The 17335-nt window shown below is 46.8% G+C and overlaps 1 protein-coding gene across 1 annotated transcript in view; it reads left to right on the forward strand.

The window, feature by feature from the left end:
• The first annotated feature begins 2800 nt into the window (after nt 1–2800).
• Nucleotides 2801–17335, forward strand: part of ADAM19 (ADAM metallopeptidase domain 19) — a 35455-nt gene continuing 20920 nt past the window's right edge. Inside the window, exons 1-4 of the mRNA XM_065029689.1 lie at nt 2801–2953; nt 3195–3280; nt 5929–5999; nt 16580–16658. Of these exons, the coding sequence (XP_064885761.1) occupies nt 2893–2953; nt 3195–3280; nt 5929–5999; nt 16580–16658 (297 nt within the window). The 5' untranslated portion in view covers nt 2801–2892. The remainder of the gene's footprint in view (nt 2954–3194; nt 3281–5928; nt 6000–16579; nt 16659–17335) is intronic.

The raw sequence follows: 17335 nt of genomic DNA on the forward strand, positions 1-17335 counted from the left end.
TTACTGAGCCTTTAGTCTGATAGGCATTCGAGTCATTCTCTGCATGTCTGTTTCTTCAGCAGGTGTTCTCCTCTCTATGTCTATCTCTTTCCTTCTAGGTGGCTAACTCCTAATTTACTGTGAATATAATGAGAGAATCATCATATTTTGCTTCCCAGCTGACAAGAGTAGCGTTGGAACACCTTGCAAACTGTCCAGTAAGTGCAGAAACCCCACTGCAAAAGTATTCTCAGCAGCTTTGACCTGGGGGAGCTGAAACACCTAATTTTCAAACCTAGTGAAGGACCAACACTTGCTCTGGGTGCTGCATGGAGGCTGCAGTTAATATGTCCATCCCTTGATCACGGGGGATGCAATAGATAAGGGAACAGAGCTCAGACTTCCAAATTCCCAGCTGATACCTTTAACAAGGCAATTGCAATCCTGGAGGAAATAGGTCTGAGTCTGTGTAATTTCTAGATAACCCAAAGCCTGACCCTGCTCTTTGAATCAGATGAATGTCCTATTTGCTTCGGTAAGAGCTTTTTGAAGAGATGGGCACAGGCAGGATCTGACTCATCGTGTGCCAGAGGCAGGTAGCGTTACAGCCTCTGAGCACGGTTAATAGGGCTGGAATATCCCGAATCTTTCCATGCAAGGATGTCCCAGCAATGTAAGTGATATATCATATATCTATAGATAGATTAAACTATATATAACTGCACAATCTGTGGTTATATTTTTATAGAGGGAGTTTCTGGTGATTACAAATTAAGATACCAATTCTCATATTACCAAGATCCAAATATAAAAATATCACTGTATAACAAATGCAAATATTGTCTGTAGTTCATTTTTATTATGCAGGAACAAAAATCACAATCAGATAGTTATTGGCCTAAGTATTTTAACAGTCTTTAAACAAGGCTCCTTTTATATAATTGTATGCCTTTATATATACATATATATATAAAATCTTCTTATAGAGAACTATATGGAGCAGTCCCTGTGAAGATTTGTTGTACTGGGAAGATTTGTCGCAGTCTTTCCATCCAAATATACATGTTTCTCACCAAAGTACTTTTCTTTCCTTTGGATAGACAGAAATTTTATGCAGGGATGAAAGCAGAATAGCTAGATTTGTGTCTAAATTTGGCTTGCATTTCTCCTTATTTATAGTAAAAGCACAAACAATAGTGCTGTTGTTTTCTTCTATATTACAGGCAGCTATAAATAAATGGGAAAGTTCACAAAAATTCAATATTTCCCTTCAGGATATTCCATATGATTAGAAAACAGCTGACATATGGTCCCTGGATTTTTGCTCTGGGAAATAACTTGATTTAGTGGTGTGATGAAAATTCGTGACCTGTCTGTGGGTCAGCCAAAATGTCATTTATAGCTCACTCACCCTCATGGTTCCCTCCAGGTGTCCCCAAGGTGTCCCAGCTTTCTTCTGCCAGGATGACATCAGGAATGAACTGGCCTTTGCAAGATCACAACTGTTCATCATGTGAAGTGCTGGGGTGTGGAGTGGACACATATGAAAGTCAGAAACCAAATGGGCATCTGCAAATGGAAACAGTCACATTTCCTTTGGGTACAGTACAGGAACCAGCAAAGACCTTCAGCAAAGGAGACCTCAGTGGTTTCAATAGCATAAATAAACCTCTGGACAAGAGACAAAATTACTATTATCTAGCAAACCTTTATTCTAAACAGAATATTAATTTCTCATTGGCCTGATTTACTGATACACTCTGAAACATAGCCAGGTGCAAATTCTCCCCATTTCTTAAGTTGATTTCCTGCTGGTTCACTTACAGAGGCACTTCAAGGAAGAGATGAATGGAAAGGGTGTCAGACGATGGCTGTCTGACGAGTATGACTAAGAGATGATGCCTTTCCTTGCCATCAGTCCACCCTTGCGGCTTTGCTAGCGTGGCTGTAGCTGAGCTGGCCAAGAACCACAGCAGAAATACAGTGACACAAGGGAACTCAGTTGCTTTTCATGGGCTCGATGTGCACAAGGAGCATCTACAGCACCATGGAGCTCAGATGTTTGCAGCTGGAAACCTCAGCATGACCCCACTAACTTGGACTCTCCTCTCGGTGTGACTGTGACCCCACTGGGTCTGGTGTGCCCCTGGGTGCTCATCCCCGTGAAGGGTGGAGGACCAGCAAAGAGGCGATGCAGGGACTGCAACTGCTGGCTCAGCCCTGAAGGATGCAGGAGAAGACAGGGATGCTCCTTTGGGAGCCTCATGGGAGAGAGTGGATATCCATGAAGGGCAGCACAGGGAATATGAGCAGTGGATTCTCCCAAGCCCTTCTCCAACCCCAGCCCATCCATGTGTCTTAAGGGAAGAGAGGCAGTGAACATCTTTTTGCTTCTTTTTGCACAACAAATTTCAGCTGTCCAGGGGCAATACACTTCCCAGGAGCAGAGGGATTTAGAATGGCTCTGGAAACATGGGTTCAGCCATGAATGATTTGATAAAATTATGCATAAATAGAATAAACAAACAAATAAATAAAGCCATAGCACAGCTCCTACAGAAGCCTCTTGACAACTGTTTGGCTGCTGCCCTCCACCAGCGTTCTTTGCTAGCTTTAGAGGGACAATGGATTTCCCTGCTGGTAAAAGAGCTGGGATGTGGTGGGGTGGGTTTGCAGGGGGAGCCCCAGGGGGAAGTGCTCAAGCTTCCCCCTGCCCCGGGGACCGGCGGGACAGCTCAGCCCTGGAGGACAGAGCCGCGATTGCAGCCGCGGTGCATCCTCCAGGTGCTGCCCGGGGTGGGGTGGAGGAAGAAGAGGAGGAGACACCCCCACCCCCAGGCAGGGGGAGGAGAAAGCCTCGCCGGCGGTTTTATAGGCGAGGCGGCGGCGCAGCGGCGTGTCCTGCCCGGAGCCATGTGGGGCCGGGGGCTGCTCTGCGGCATCGCCCTCTCGCTGCTGCTGTGGGCGCCGCCCTGTGAGTGCGGGGTGGGGGGGCGGGCTGCAACGGGCACCCCAACCCTACTAAAGTGCCTCTGGCTGCACGAACCCGCGGGGAGGGTGGAAGGGAGGGCAGGGGGTGGTTTGGTGGGGGGATCCTTCTGCGGCCCCTCCGGCCAGCCCAGAGCTCTCCCCTCCCGCACCGGCTTCGTGTTCTTCAACGCGTGGGGGTGCGGATGGGGTGGGGGTCCTGAGCGGCTCCTCTTGTGTCTCCCCAGCCGGAGGGGTCGCCGCCGGCGCGGAGCCGCAGCCCGGGGTGGTGGTGCCGCGCTGGGCAGCCCTGGGCACCCCCAGCAGCCACAAGGTAGGTCGCGCCCGGCGCTTTATTTATATTTTATTTTCAAGCCTCCGTCTCGTTTCCAGGGGAGGACCGATGTCGCGGTTAGCATAGGACCATGCGATGTGTGTTTTGTTGCAAGCTGAGCTCACTGATGAGCCGCAGGGATGAGCAAGAAAGCCCATCTACAGCACGGGGAGCTGCGGCGGCTCCTCCAAATCCCGAGCAGGGCTGGGTGAGCTCGGGTACTGAGCGTGAGGCCGCTCCCGGCCGCTTGTGTCCACCCCAAGCAAGACTTTGTGATGGTTTGTCCTCTGCCATGCCTTAAAGCCTAGATCAAGTCTACCTGATCTATATTTGTAGTAGTGAGTTGTATTTAGGGTGCAGCCTAGCATAGGTATCTGCTTTAGGAGGAGAAAAATCTCAGCTGTGTTTCACTGTGAAAGGCCAGCCACCAGCTCAGATGTGTCTAACTGTGTCTAAGGCATGATATGTATTGATACAGATCGCACCCCAGCTTATCTTACGTGGAGAGATGAACTGGTGTGTCAGTTATCTGCAGCCCTTCTGAGAACTGTAGGGGTGCCAGACTTCAACATCAACCACAAACCACAGTTCAACTTCCCAGCCTTTGCATTGCCACAATCAAGAAGTTATCTGTTGCAAAATCGGATGAAAGAGGAAAATCCAGCTGGTGTTATTTACGTTGTGAACCAGAAATAGGGAAGCCACAGCATTATACTAAAGAAAAAACATGGCATCTCCCCAAGTGGTGTTGTTTTGGGGTTTATGTACTCTCCATATGATGAGACATTCTAAAACTTTTTGTTGTGTCCTATATTAAAAAAAAAGTTACAATGATGCCCTCATGATCTTAATTCTTTTAAAAATGTTGTTGCAAATGTGCCTGGTAGTTTTGATTCTGTCTATTTTTGATAGTGATACAAATACATTTGGACAGCATTTCCACTTATACAAAGTTACTGGGTCTCAGGGGTAGTACTTGGTTTGTTTCGGACAAATTCCTGTTGGCTCTAAACCCAGCATTAGTAAAGCTTATGTACAGCTGGGATATTTCAGTTACACAACAATTGATGGACTTTTAAGTAGTGAGACTATTGAAGGAGAAGGGAAAGTGTTATTAGTAATAATGATGTTTGCACAACCTTTGCAAAGAGTTTTATGATGATGGGGACTCTCAGGCTCCCCCAGGTAACCCTCATTGCTTCCATGCTAGTTAGCAAAACAACAGACCTACCCTTGGATGTACTGAGCACCTGCGATTCAGTAAACTCAGCTCCTGGGAATTAGCCCTTGTTGCGTATACTAAATGTATTAACTTATTTTTCATCATCTGTGTGGGCTTGATGCGATATCCCAGAAACTGAAGGAAAGATGAGCAAAATTCAGACTATCAGCAGGGAGCTGATGAAAGGAGAAATTTGTAACTGAGCTTGGAATTGATGAAGTAGCACCCAAGCATTTCTTTGGGATGATGAATCTGTCAACAGAACATCCTGTTCAGTCAGCCTTGCTTTATTTTGCTTTCAGTTGATCTGTTCTGCAAAATCCCTTCCAATAATGAATTAGGAAATAGTATGGGTTGATCATCTCATCAGGTTTTTATTATTTTTCTTCTTCCAGCTGAATAGAGAAGTCTGTTCTTATCGAGCGGGTTATTTGTCTTCTAGGGAGTTCATTTGTCCATTTTCTTTATGCGAAAACACTTGGACTGAGAAATCTCCAGCTGACCTTAGCTAGTGGTCGTGCTTTGAGGCAAGTAAAACTGGAGACCTCCAGAGGCCCTTTACGTTGGGCCTATATTCTATACTTCTGGTCTCTTGAGTTATTATTGTTATTTTTAATGTTAGTTTTAGTGTGTGCATTTGCCGTTGCACTAAGAAATGAGGGTCCTTTCTGTGAACACCAGTAAGTCTTGGGGAGCCAGCTGTCCTGTGTCCTCATTTGGAGCTGTAGGCAGATTGTAGACCCGTGCTGTGATCATGTGCTTGAACACACTAGAAAGTTGCTGTCATGGTTTCCAGTCCCTTGACAGCCTGGGGCTCATCCAAGAGCAGCTGTGAAATACGGTCTGAACAACGGCTAGAGCCTGAAGACATCTAGGGAACCCTGCTGCATGCATCCTACCGGCATTTTCTGAGAGTGAGGGAATTCTGTGAAAATCTCTTTCAGAGGCATGATTCCTGTTGTCCTGAATGGGGCTGCTAAATATGCCATTTTCTGCTGAGAAAACAAAGGAATCTTTGCTTAACTAGCTGATATATTTGACTCTGGGGCAAGCTGGGATGTCCCATGATGTGCTCCTGAGCACGGTGTATAGGGGAAGGGGTGCAGTGCACCCCTCCCACCCAGCCAGATCTCTAAGCACCCCAGCACCAGGACTTGCTGCCACGTTTGAGCTCATCCTTCCCCCTGAGCCACCAGGGTCACCAGCTGGAGTACGGCATCCCATCTGTGTGCCTGTGCTGGGAGCCGCCACAGCCCGTCCCTTCCCTCCCCAGCACCCCGGGTCTGAAGGTTAAAGCTTTCCCCTATGAAGGGAGGTGAGAAGTGGTTTAAGGTCAGCTGTAATTTCCAGGGGAACCATTTGTGTTTCTGGATGTGTTCATAATTATGATTATATGTGAGTAACAGGCACTGTCTCTGGCACACAGCATCCATTCCGAGCTGAAGTTAAGATAAAGGCAGAAGGCCAGGAGCTCACCTTGGAACTGGAGAAAAATGGGTAAGTGTGCTTCTGCCTTGCATTCTGACTTGTCGTCTCACTAAAATAATGAGTAAGGATTACAGTGAAGTCAACAGGAAAACCTCCACTGACTTCAACAGGGTTTTGAGAAAGGCAGGATGAGGAAGTCCTTTTCTGGATATCCAGGTTATTCCAGGTCTGAGTCCCCACTGATGTTAATCAGCCAAGCAGAGCTGACTGTAACAGAGCTTTGTCAGCAAAAAGCAGACAGTGACCTGGCCCTTACTGTATAAACTTATTTTTGCATCATAATTCTTACTACATTAAGTAGAAAATGTTGCTGATATGAAATGCACTATGTACCAAATGTCTCAATGGTTTAAAATTGGTGAAACCCCAAAGAGGACTTCATTTGCTGTGATCTGAAGAGGACCTTCTCTGTTTCCTAGGAGAAATGATCTGACAGTTTCAATTCTGTTAGTGCCATTCATGCTAAAGTAGACTGAGAAAATGCTTTTGCATTAACTGAAATGCAGGCTCCACTCAGGCATAATGCAGAAATGCTGTGGGCATGATGTGTATTGAATTCAGCTGAAGCTGAGGGAGATTAAGGTAGGTAGGAGGATTCCTGTCTGGAGGTTTGTTCCAGATGTTCTCTGCCCATTGAGTGCATTAGTTTCCAGTTGTGGAACAACAGCTGGACATTTAGCTGCCAAGAAGTTTGTCTTTGCTAAGCAGTCCACTTGCACTGTTGGTATTCTATTTAGTTTTAAGTGAGTATGAAGATTTGTCTATGGAAACACAACCAAATGTGGTTATATTTTAAATGTTATTCATTGGACATCCCACCACAGAGCTTGGGGGCTCAGCTTTCCTCCTGAAAGAGTGAGGTGTCAGAAGATTGTATTAACTCTGACAGTGCATAAACCTTAATGATATTCAGGGCATTTTGGAGGAAAACCAGATTTTTCTTGGCACTGTCTGCAGTAAAGACGGAAATCTGATGAAAGGTGTGTGTGTCCTGTAATAGGCCACATAAGCTACTGGGGCTTTCAGAGCTGCAAAAGCTGGACATGTTTTCCAGGCAGTCGGGCACCTGTGTAGAGCTAAACAGAAACAGCTATAAATTCTGTGTGTTTTGGCACCTCTCCGCTGAGAAAATAGAGAAGGAACAACCCCAGGAACAACCCCAGGTTCCAGTATAGGTTGGGAAATTACATATTGGAGAGCAGTATAGAGGAAAGGGACCTGGAGGTCCTGGTGGACAACAGGATGACCATGAGCCAGCACTGTGCCCTTGTGGCCAGGAAGGCCAATGGCATCCTGGGGTGTATTAGAAAGGGAGTGGCTAGTAGATCGAGAGAGGTCCTCCTTCCCCTCTACTCCGCCCTGGTGAGACCACATCTGGAATATTGTGTCCAGTTCTGGGCCCCTCAGTTCCAGCAGGACAGGGAACTGCTGGAGAGGGTCCAGCGTAGGGCAACGAAGATGATTAAGGGAGTGGAGCATCTCCCTTATGAAGAAAGGCTGAGGGAGCTGGGTCTCTTTAGTTTGGAGAAGAGGAGACTAAGGGGGGGACCTCATTAATGTTTATAAAGGGTGAGTGCCATGAGGATGGAGCCAGGCTCTTCTCGGTGGCCAACAATGATAGGACAAGGGGTAATGGGATCAAGCTGGAACACAAGAGGTTCCGCTTAAATTTGAGAATAAACTTCTTCTCAGGGAGGGTGACAGACACTGGAACAGGCTGCCCAGGGAGGTTGTGGAGTCTCCTTCCCTGGAGACATTCAAAACCCGCCTGGACATGTTCCTGTGCAACCTCACCTGGGTGTTCCTGCTCCAGCAGGGAGATTGGACTAGATGATCTTTTGAGGTCCCTTCCAATCCCAAACATACTGTGATACTGTGAAGTGATAGAGGAGACCAGGCAACATAAGCATGGCTGTGTCCTGACTAATGTGGGAAAAGTAGCTATTGCTGACACGAGCGGTCAGTATTGCCCGTCTCTGAACTGAACTTGGAAGAACAGACCTGCTGGAGCTGCTGAGGGGCTTTCTGGTGGAAAGACTGTTGGGTCTTGCATGTTCTGCAATTATTATGCAAAGGTGGATTTATTTCTGGCACAGTAGAAGTTGGCAAGAGCACAGATCCTTGGTGAATTAATCCATTTGTGCTTCCAGCATGATGTAACCTCCAGGTGCCTCGTGGGAGATATTTCCAGTGCAGACAAACTCATTGCTGGTGTTAGTAAACAGAATTGCAATAATAGAAGGTTTCTATTGTGTTTATTTCCTGAAATGTATTTTCATTCATTGAGACGTGTATACACAGGCTTAAGTGTGCACACACACTTCCACTGCAGGATGAATTGCTTTACTAGGACTGATGAAATACAGCAAGTGATTTGGAGTTTCTTATTTTTATTTCTGTGGAAAATACAAATGATTCATAGATAGCCATGCTTCATGTGGGAGTCTTGCCAGGCCTCAAGTCCTTGTTCAAGAAAGGTGATGGCATGATCCCAAAATATAAGTCTGAACCTGATTAGATGAGAGGCTCTGGAGAGTCACCACTTTTCAGAGGCTTGTGAAGGTGCTGAAGTAGTTTAGAGACGCTCAAATTAAAAGAGAAATGATGAAGCAAACAAACACACGAAGTCCTTGTGAGCCCTGTGGATGCTGTAATTGTTAGCATCCCTAGAGCACTTCTAAGCAGAGGCAAACTGCTTCTCATTGACCAAGTGTGCAGCAAGGCAGAGTCCAGCCTGGCTCCTCAGGTCACCAGCCTGAGGTTGTTCCCCAGTGCCTAGGAGCTCACCACTGCAATTGCTTCTCTTGCAGGGCAGCCTGAGGTCCCAGCTGAGGTTTGGGGTACTGAGTAGTTTCAGCATCAGAGACTTCTTATCTGAAGGGTTTGTTGGGCACCCAGGCAGTGGGAGAGAAGATGAAATCCCCCAAGTGGGAAGCATCCCTTCAAAGCTGTCTGAAACCTGGCCGCTCCTGGTTTCGGGTTCATGTGAAAGTGCGTATTAAAGAACTGCAACTTTAAGGAAGGTACTTAGGGCTTTTTAAATTAAAATGAACCCCAGAGTTCTGGGCCATTTAATTGATCCAGTTTAGAGGAGCCTCTGGAAACGAGCTTTGCTGCCAAGGTTGGAGCTCTGCTCCTACCCTGTCCCTGGCCTCAGCATGGGGCTGGCAATGTATCCACATGGCTCTTGTTTTACTCTTGTATCCACATCCCAGAGTCCCACCACTGTAAGAAAGCCTGGAATGATTGACATAATTCAGGTCTGGTTGTGATATCATTTACCCAATGGCCTCCAAAACCAGAAAGGAGATATGCTGAGCTAGTGGAACTGTTGTGAGTGGTGTTCTTGGTGGATCATGGAGAGACAAAGCTGATGAGAATGAGTTTACTTCAAAACAGGGGCAGGGGGAAACAGTTGTAATCCCTACAGCTTTGATAGGGATGCACCAGCTTTGAAAGAAATGTGCCATTTTCAATATGCGGAAGAAATGTTCACACCAAGCCTGTGATGTCGTATCCCATAAGGAAAGGACATTGTGTTCATCCACAGAGGTGAAACACAAATTATTGCATATCTTTCTTCAGAACTGTGCACAACTGTATTTTGTAATAAGCTCAGCACACATCTGAGTTTGGGCTTCATATATCTACAAATACAACTATTGCATTAGCTGTAAACATAATATTGCATTATTTCCTGTTTAGGAGTCTGATCAGAATGTGGAACCATACTGTAGTTCCAAGCAGAGTTCACAGCACTATTTAACATTCCTGAATAACTATAAAATTATATCCCCTGAATGACACTTGTTTTAAATGACTCAAACCCATGTCTTGCAGCTGCAGGACTGGAAAGCTCAAAGCTGCACAAACAACAAATATATGGAGAATTGCCTGTAAAGCAGCTTTAAATTTGGCTGTGGTTTGCGAACGGAAGAATGTGAGTTGCAAACTTTGGATGAAAAGTGACTTTTAAAAAGGCATCTGCATTTGTTAATAAAAAGCAGCTTTGAGCTAAGCAGGGAGGGGATGCTGAGATGCCCTGAATGTGTGTGGCATTGCTGCTTGGTGCGAGCCTTTTCTTCATAGCAATGGGGAGAGCTCATATTTGCACAGCAGAAACCTGCATGGAGTTTGTCTTCTCACCTGAGTTCGCGAAAACTATCAACAAGACTTAAATCCCTCCTATCCTCTTCCTCTTGTGTCTCTTCATAGGGAGAGCAGACTCGGGAAGGCTCACTCGGCTGCAAGGGGCAGTGGAGGATTCTCCAGGAGAAGTCACCTTCTCCAGGGGATGTCCCTGCCTGTGAGTGTGTCTTGTGGGCAGCATGGGGCACAGATGTGTGTTTTAGCAGTGTATTTTAGCTGCCGCCTGCCCACTGCAGCAGCAATAGCTTGGGGTACCGGGTGGCAGAGCCCGGGTGGAGATGTGCAGCAACTGGCTGAAGACACAGCAAAAAAAGTCTAAAGCTTATCCCGTTTGACCTCAGGAGCAATACGGAGAGTTGTTTTCAGCCAACTGGATCTAACAGCAGTATCATTTCCAATCTCTTCTGGCCCCACCTGTGTAGACAACAAGCACTCAGCCTGTTCAGTGCTCTCAGTGCTGCGATAAGAGATCTATATGTCACTTGTATTTTACCATTTCCTGCTTTTACTCATTTCTACCGAGTGAGAAAGAAGAGAGATTGCTGCTCACCTCTGAGCAGGAAGGATATATGAAATTTTTCCACTGATGGGCTACACATCATCAATGTCTGATGGGCTTCCTGCGTGGGGAGGAGGTAAGGGGTATGTAAAGGAGGGAATTTGAGTTTATGCTGCTCTACTGGATCTTAAAGTCATCAGGAAAACAGGGTTGGGACCTGGAAAGCCATAGCTGCTTTTCAGCCTCCTGATTCTCTTGGGATATTCAGTGATTTCTCTGTTTACAGCAGGAAGAGATGAGGAAGTGGAGTCCTTTAAATCTTTTGCTCCCTGACTCATTATCAGACAGTTTCCCATTTGTTTTATTTCCTTTTTCCTCTCCAGGCAACTTTTATGGTTCCCATTGGTAAGCCAAGGGACTATGTGACAAATTTTGCTCTGGTCCTGTAACCTGATTTACACAATGAATGTCACAGATAATGTGGGTGGTAAAAGGGGATGGAGAGTCTTTAGCCTGTAATATTTTCCCAGGCATTACTAATAGCTAGTTTAGTTCTACCTCAATAGCTCAGAAACTACTTTTTCCTTCCAAACTGCTGCTGTTCACACAATAAACATGTTCTCAGATATATCAGCAAAGGCTCTTGAGGAAGGGAGCTTAAGAGCTCCAGGCTTCATTTGGATGAAACTCACCAAGAAGAAAAGTTTTGGATTTTGTTGATTTTCGTGGAGTGCCAGGTTTTGGTTAGAGGACTCCAGAGATGTGGAATCTGTGATTTCCCACTAGTGGTGGATAAGGAAAGCAGGCCTGCCTGCTCATGTTGTCATGGGTCTTGTGTTGGTGGTGTCCAAGCCAGGGTCACCTCAGGTTTTAATGCTCAATTCTGACTTTAGGGAACACTGAAGTGACTGGGAGGTAAGGGGTCAAGTTCCCCTTCTTACCCTGCTTGGATCCTGTTAAGAGGCAATGGAATGGGACCACAAGTTGTAGATGGAAATCTGATGTCTAAGCTTTCTTAGGAGAATCAACTCCCTCCACCCCCAGATCCTGGCAGCCTGGTCAGACAGATTTACTGTGATTTGAGGAAAGGGAGAAGGAAAGAGATATAAGAGACTGCAGGCTTCACTTTTCTTGGTCCCATGACTAAAAATTCAGAGTTGATGTTTCTCATAAGAGCTTCATGGACCATTTGGCTTTTGTTTTTCAGGAGGAAATAAAAAATAGTCTGTCTCCCAGATACTCATGGGTGTTTTTAAATTGGCAGCTGCCCATGCAGACTAGCCTCTTTGTAAAATGAACCCAAACAAAGTTGCTAATGGGACTGAATTATAAAAAAGACCTTCTTGCTCAAATTAGCAAGAGCACTAGTGTGTTGCCAGGGCCCTCCCAGTGCCCATGGGTGATCTCTGGCTGGTGGAGCCAGGCGTGTCCATGGTGGTCCTCTGGGGTGGGTGGCTCTGAGCCCCTCTAAGGCTTGTGCTAACAACTGATGTTTCACAGGCAGGAGAAGACTGCTCCCATTTATGAGGAAAATAGGGGTGAAGTCCTCTGGAGCAGCTGGGAAAAGTGCACTCCATCAAATGAACGTGGTCATGCAAGAAATGGCGGAGCTTTTCTTCTGCTGTTTTTGGGAGCACTGGGTGTGCTGTGCAGCTCGTGTTCCCCAGCTGCTTCTCTGCTCCTCTGCAGTGGCTGGCTGAGCTGGAGGCCACATCCTTGCCCTGTCCCCAAGTGCCACAGGGGCAGCTGCTTGGCAGGAAACCTGGATTTTTTTGCCCCACGCCCTCAGCCTGCCTCTGCCATTGAACACCATTGGCTCATGTGGGCAGTAACATGGTGTCTCCATGTGGCAAAACAGAGCCATGCTGGCTGCCGTGTCAGCTCTGTGTGGCAGGGCCCCGCCGGGGAGCAGCACAGCGGCATGGGGAGGAGGGTTTTGTTTCAAACAATGATATCATTGACAGGCTGGAGTGGGACCAAGGTCGCTCCATGTCGGTCATCAGCAGAAACAGTCTCAAGCCATCTGTACATTATGGCACGGAGCCACACTTCCTTCGTTTGGCCTCCTTGCCTGTATTTAACCCGGCTCCCAAGGCTTTCTGGGGAAACCCTGCCAAGAGCAGGCTATTCCACCCTGAGCTGCATGCTGAGCTGGATCCTGGGGAATGACTGATCTTGCCGAAAGCTGCTTGCTGTTGGAAAGGTGTGAGGTCTTCTCTAGAACATCCTGAGTGCTCATGTGTAGCTCACCTTGGCCCCACACAGCCCCATGTGGCTGCAGCTGTGATTGAGGTTTAGCAAAGGAAAGTGCTCCCACCCCAAAACAGCTTTTCCTCTGACTTCATCAATTCTTCATGCTGATAACTCCTCTAATGATGGACTCCATGCTGCCTTTTAGGAAGATGATGCACGCTAGCAATCTGCCAGCTGCCTGACCGTCTCAGAAGCCTTTAAATGGTGTTATTTGGCATCCAAACTTCTGCAGCTTCATCTTGAGCTGCTGGAGAGATAGTGACTGAGACATACAAGAAAGGATCACATAATGCTGTTTGTTTGGGGCTTTTCTCTTCCAGCAAGGAGGTGAGCTCTGTGCTCCTCTTGAAACAATGGATCAGATCCATCAGCACTTTGCAGGGCTGAGCTCCCCTGGCATCAGCCCTTCAGCCTGGCAGTGACGCTGTACAGAAATGATGGCAGATAAAGGCCACTGCTAAGGTTTTGGGGTACTTGTGCCTCACTGATCTCCCCTGTTTATCCAGCAACTGCTACACATGGAGAAGAGGGACAAGAGTGGCTGATAAGTCTGGTACACTCTGAGATTTATGATTTGGTGGGAAGCTTGATGCTCACTGAGGAAGTGAGCTGGGCTGGGAATGAACTTTCACAGGCTCTGAAGTGAGGATAGCACCCCAAGGGTGTTGCAAGATGTCCTGTTGTGTTTCCTCTTTCTTCACTGCCCTCCCCACCACACACCATGCAATGCACAGTGATTGCCCTTCTCAGCAGTGCTGCAAGGGCCCCCAGGCTCCTCTGCATTAAGGCAGGGGAGGGCCTTCAAAACACGACTGTTTCAAGCTCAAAATAAGAAACTGGGTTTTTTGTAGACAGCCTGCAATGTGGGATAGGAGTGAACTGGTGGAGAGAGGCTTCAAAGTTGTGACATGGCACCGCTCGGCCAGATAATACATGCTTTGAGCTCAGCAGGTGCCTAAGTACCCCTAAAAATTCAGGCAGACATATCAGCTCCTTTATCCACCGTAGGAGGGGATAGAGCCTGAGTCTGCAGGTAGGAAGAGATGTGCTCACACTGCGTGTTGTGTGGCATCATCCTGTGCCCTGAAGCGTGGTGTGCTGGGTTCTGGTGCTCAGCATGGCCCGGCTCAGCACTGGGGCTGGGTGGCAGCACTGTGGGCTGGGCAAGAGTCAGAGCACTGAGGATTTTTATCTTGGGTGCTGGAGGAGGGATGAAATAGTTATTCATAGTGAATGCTTTCCAAGAATAAAGGAGCAGGAAGAAAACATAAGCATGCTTGTTCGGAAATGAAACAAGTAGGCTGTGCAAGCCTCAGCTACTGGAAATCCATGGACTGGTGCCTAATTCTGGCTTCAGTAGCACTGGGCAGATACACACTGGTTTAGTGTCTACTCTTGAGATGACAGTCTCTAACACAGACCAGATACCTGCCAGAGCACGTTGCTCAAGGTGATTTCCTGCAAGTTAATGCAATCTGTTGATTAAACATTTGTTTCTTGCAGCCTCATGCTGAGCAAGCTACTACAGTCAGGGAGATGAAGTGAGTTATTTTTTGTGGGATGGTGCTTCTGTGCTTATCTTCAGTTTACAGATCCAAGGTAGCTGAAATGCAGTAATCTTGCCTTCTGATCACTGACAGGATCTGGTGATGAGACTTAACACATCAGAAAGAAACAAAATGAGCCTTTCTGGGCTACAGTGAACTTTGCAAGTGGAGATAAAAGCTGTTGTATTCCCGATATCAAATGCTGTGAATACAACAGTAACACACAGTTTTGGCTGACACAAAGCCAAATACTTGTTCAGGTGTCTGAGCCTCTGGATACCGGATGGGCGAAGCACTTTCAAACACTGATAAAAGGTTGTGTTTCCTGTTGCTGTGGCCTAATTTAATTAGATATCACAAGCACTCAGTCCCTCATTCAGAGGCTTTTTGAGGTAGATTAGACCTAACTGCTACATACCAAGAACTAAGACAGATGGAAAAATCTTTGGATTTGCTTTTGATACAGCTTTCTTCATCCAGCCTAAAGAAATCAAGCAAATAAAGGAAGAAAGCTTTTTTCTTTCTTGCAGGCCATAGTTCAAAAAATCTGGTGCCTGAAATGCCTTGAACAGCGCTACAGAAGGACTGACCTGCAGCCCTGCTGGCATCGTGCTGCTCAGGGTACACGTGGCATCCTTGTGACGTGGCAAACGTGATGCTTTGGTGGCCTGACAGCACCGCAGGGTTGCTGCAGAAGCATGTTCCATAGATGGGGCATGTTCTGTGATCCTACTCCAAATTTTTGGAAGTGAGGCCACTGTTTAAAAAAACCCAACTGTTTCAAACCTACATTTTCCTGCTGCTGAGATGGACACAGGATGTAACCTTCTTGGTTTGGCCCAGATTTTGACATGCTGTACTTTTTTACATCACTTTAGCAAATGCAGATGTTTAAAAAGAAAGGGAAGGCTGTTTCCTCTGGAATCAAATCAAAATGCTTACTATTCAGTGCACAGGAGTGCCTTTTGTAGACTTCTGGTCTGATTCTGGGCTGAAGACAGGGAGAATATTGTCTATATGAGAATGACATGAACAAATTCAAATGGGGGTATCAGCATTTTCCTAGGGCAAAAATGTGAATTAGTTTCTGGGCAGAAGTTGAAAAGCAGATGCAAATTGATTTATAATTGTGCTCAGATTTGGGCACTAGAGTGGGTCTGGATTTGAGCTGCGAACTCACTCCAGTGCCCAAATGTGTCCTGAAATGACCTTTTGTGTTCTTGCTACGCTGGTTTTGGTGTGCTGAACCTAATCCCAGCTTAACTGGGCCATAACTTTGCAGTAGTAACGGAAGCTCCAGTCAGAGACTTGCACCCGCTAAGAGAGAATTATGATGTTGAGTTTCCAGGGCTGTTTTTAGGTTTTCACTTACAAATTGAATTGTACACTTGCAGTTATTAGAACTGGATCTCCGTGCCTAATCAAAATCAGGGACAGGCTCTATTTTATTATTTTAATTTAATAAATGTCTTGAAAGAGCACTTAGGAAGATTGCTCACTGCACTATTTCAGAGTGAGTGTACTCCACAAGAAGAAGTGCTCAGCTCTGGCCAAGGCAGCGGACAGATGGATTTGGCAAGGTCAGCTATACTTCCACCTTCTGGCCCTCTGCCATTGCAGTGTGCTCTGCCCAGGCAAGCACACCCTGCGGCACCGGTGCTGCAGCAGCTCCCATGGCTTCAGTGTCACCAGGGACAGTTGTTAACAAGTGCCTTGCAGGCAGAAAATGATGATCTGGAGTGGAGTGCAGAGATACAGCGTCCTGTCGGTTGGTGTCCCCCAAATCCCTGGCTCCTGCCTCTCTGTGCATTGCAATTGGTTTTGCACTGCAGGTAGCAAGCAGTGATCACCTCAAGTCCACAACAGTGGTTCACAGCAACAGGAATATTTACACAGACTTCAGAAAGAGCTGCATCTAGTCAATTTTCTAACACATGTGAGAAACAACAATCCAGGTCTAAAGAAAGGTTTTATTGTCTTCTCTTCTCTTCTCTTCTCTTCTCTTCTCTTCTCTTCTCTTCTCTTCTCTTCTCTTCTCTTCTCTTCTCTTCTCTTCTCTTCTCTTCTCTTCTCTTCTCTTCTCTTCTCTTCTCTTCTCTTCTCTTCTCTTCTCTTCTCTTCTCTTCTCCCTATATCTGCAGAAACCTCTTTGCACCAGGCTATACTGAGACACATTACAGCCCAACTGGACAAACCCAGACCACCTCTCTGACCCACACGGTGAGTGCACAGAGATCTTTCCCTTCTGTGGTGTGAAGGGGAGACCAGGCAGGGGGCCTGGAGAAGCTGGTCACCTTTTTTCTCTAGAGCCTTTCTTTGAGGCTGTGGGTCTGCTTTAAGCTGGAGGGGGGTTGCAGTCTGATTCTCTGACCTGGGGGGCTTCAGCACCAAAGCTTGCTCATCCCTCAGCAATGGTAGAACTTCTTACTGTTTTGCCTGAGCTCTGATATGAGAGCCCAGATCAACCTCTGGCATCGCTCCCCTCTCTCTGGGTGCTGGGTAATTGCTTATTCCTCCCTCTGCTCATCCTCTTGCTTTTAGTTTTGCCACTGGGTACTCCATGCTGGGGATGTTCCCAGCCTTTGGGAAAACCAGCCTGTGTAAGCTGGCTCCTGTTCAGTAAAAATCCCATGAATTACGATCACACGCAGGCCTTGGCTGACTCTCTGCTGCAGTGGCACAAAGATGTGCATTGGTTGCGATGCAAAAAATAAGAGATGAAAACCCCATGAGATCATCTTTGCTGATGCTGCCCTGGGGCAAGGGGATGTGATGAATATGTTGGTGTTCCTGCCCCAAAGCCTCCTTGTCCCTGCCAGAGGCTGCCTTTGTCTTTCTAGGAGCCCCCAGATGGGGACTTCCCCGCTGTCCATGGCGTCACCCTCTCTGGGGCTGAA

The sequence above is a fragment of the Columba livia genome, chromosome 14, assembly GCF_036013475.1.
Source record: "Columba livia isolate bColLiv1 breed racing homer chromosome 14, bColLiv1.pat.W.v2, whole genome shotgun sequence".
Lineage (NCBI taxonomy): Eukaryota > Metazoa > Chordata > Aves > Columbiformes > Columbidae > Columba > Columba livia.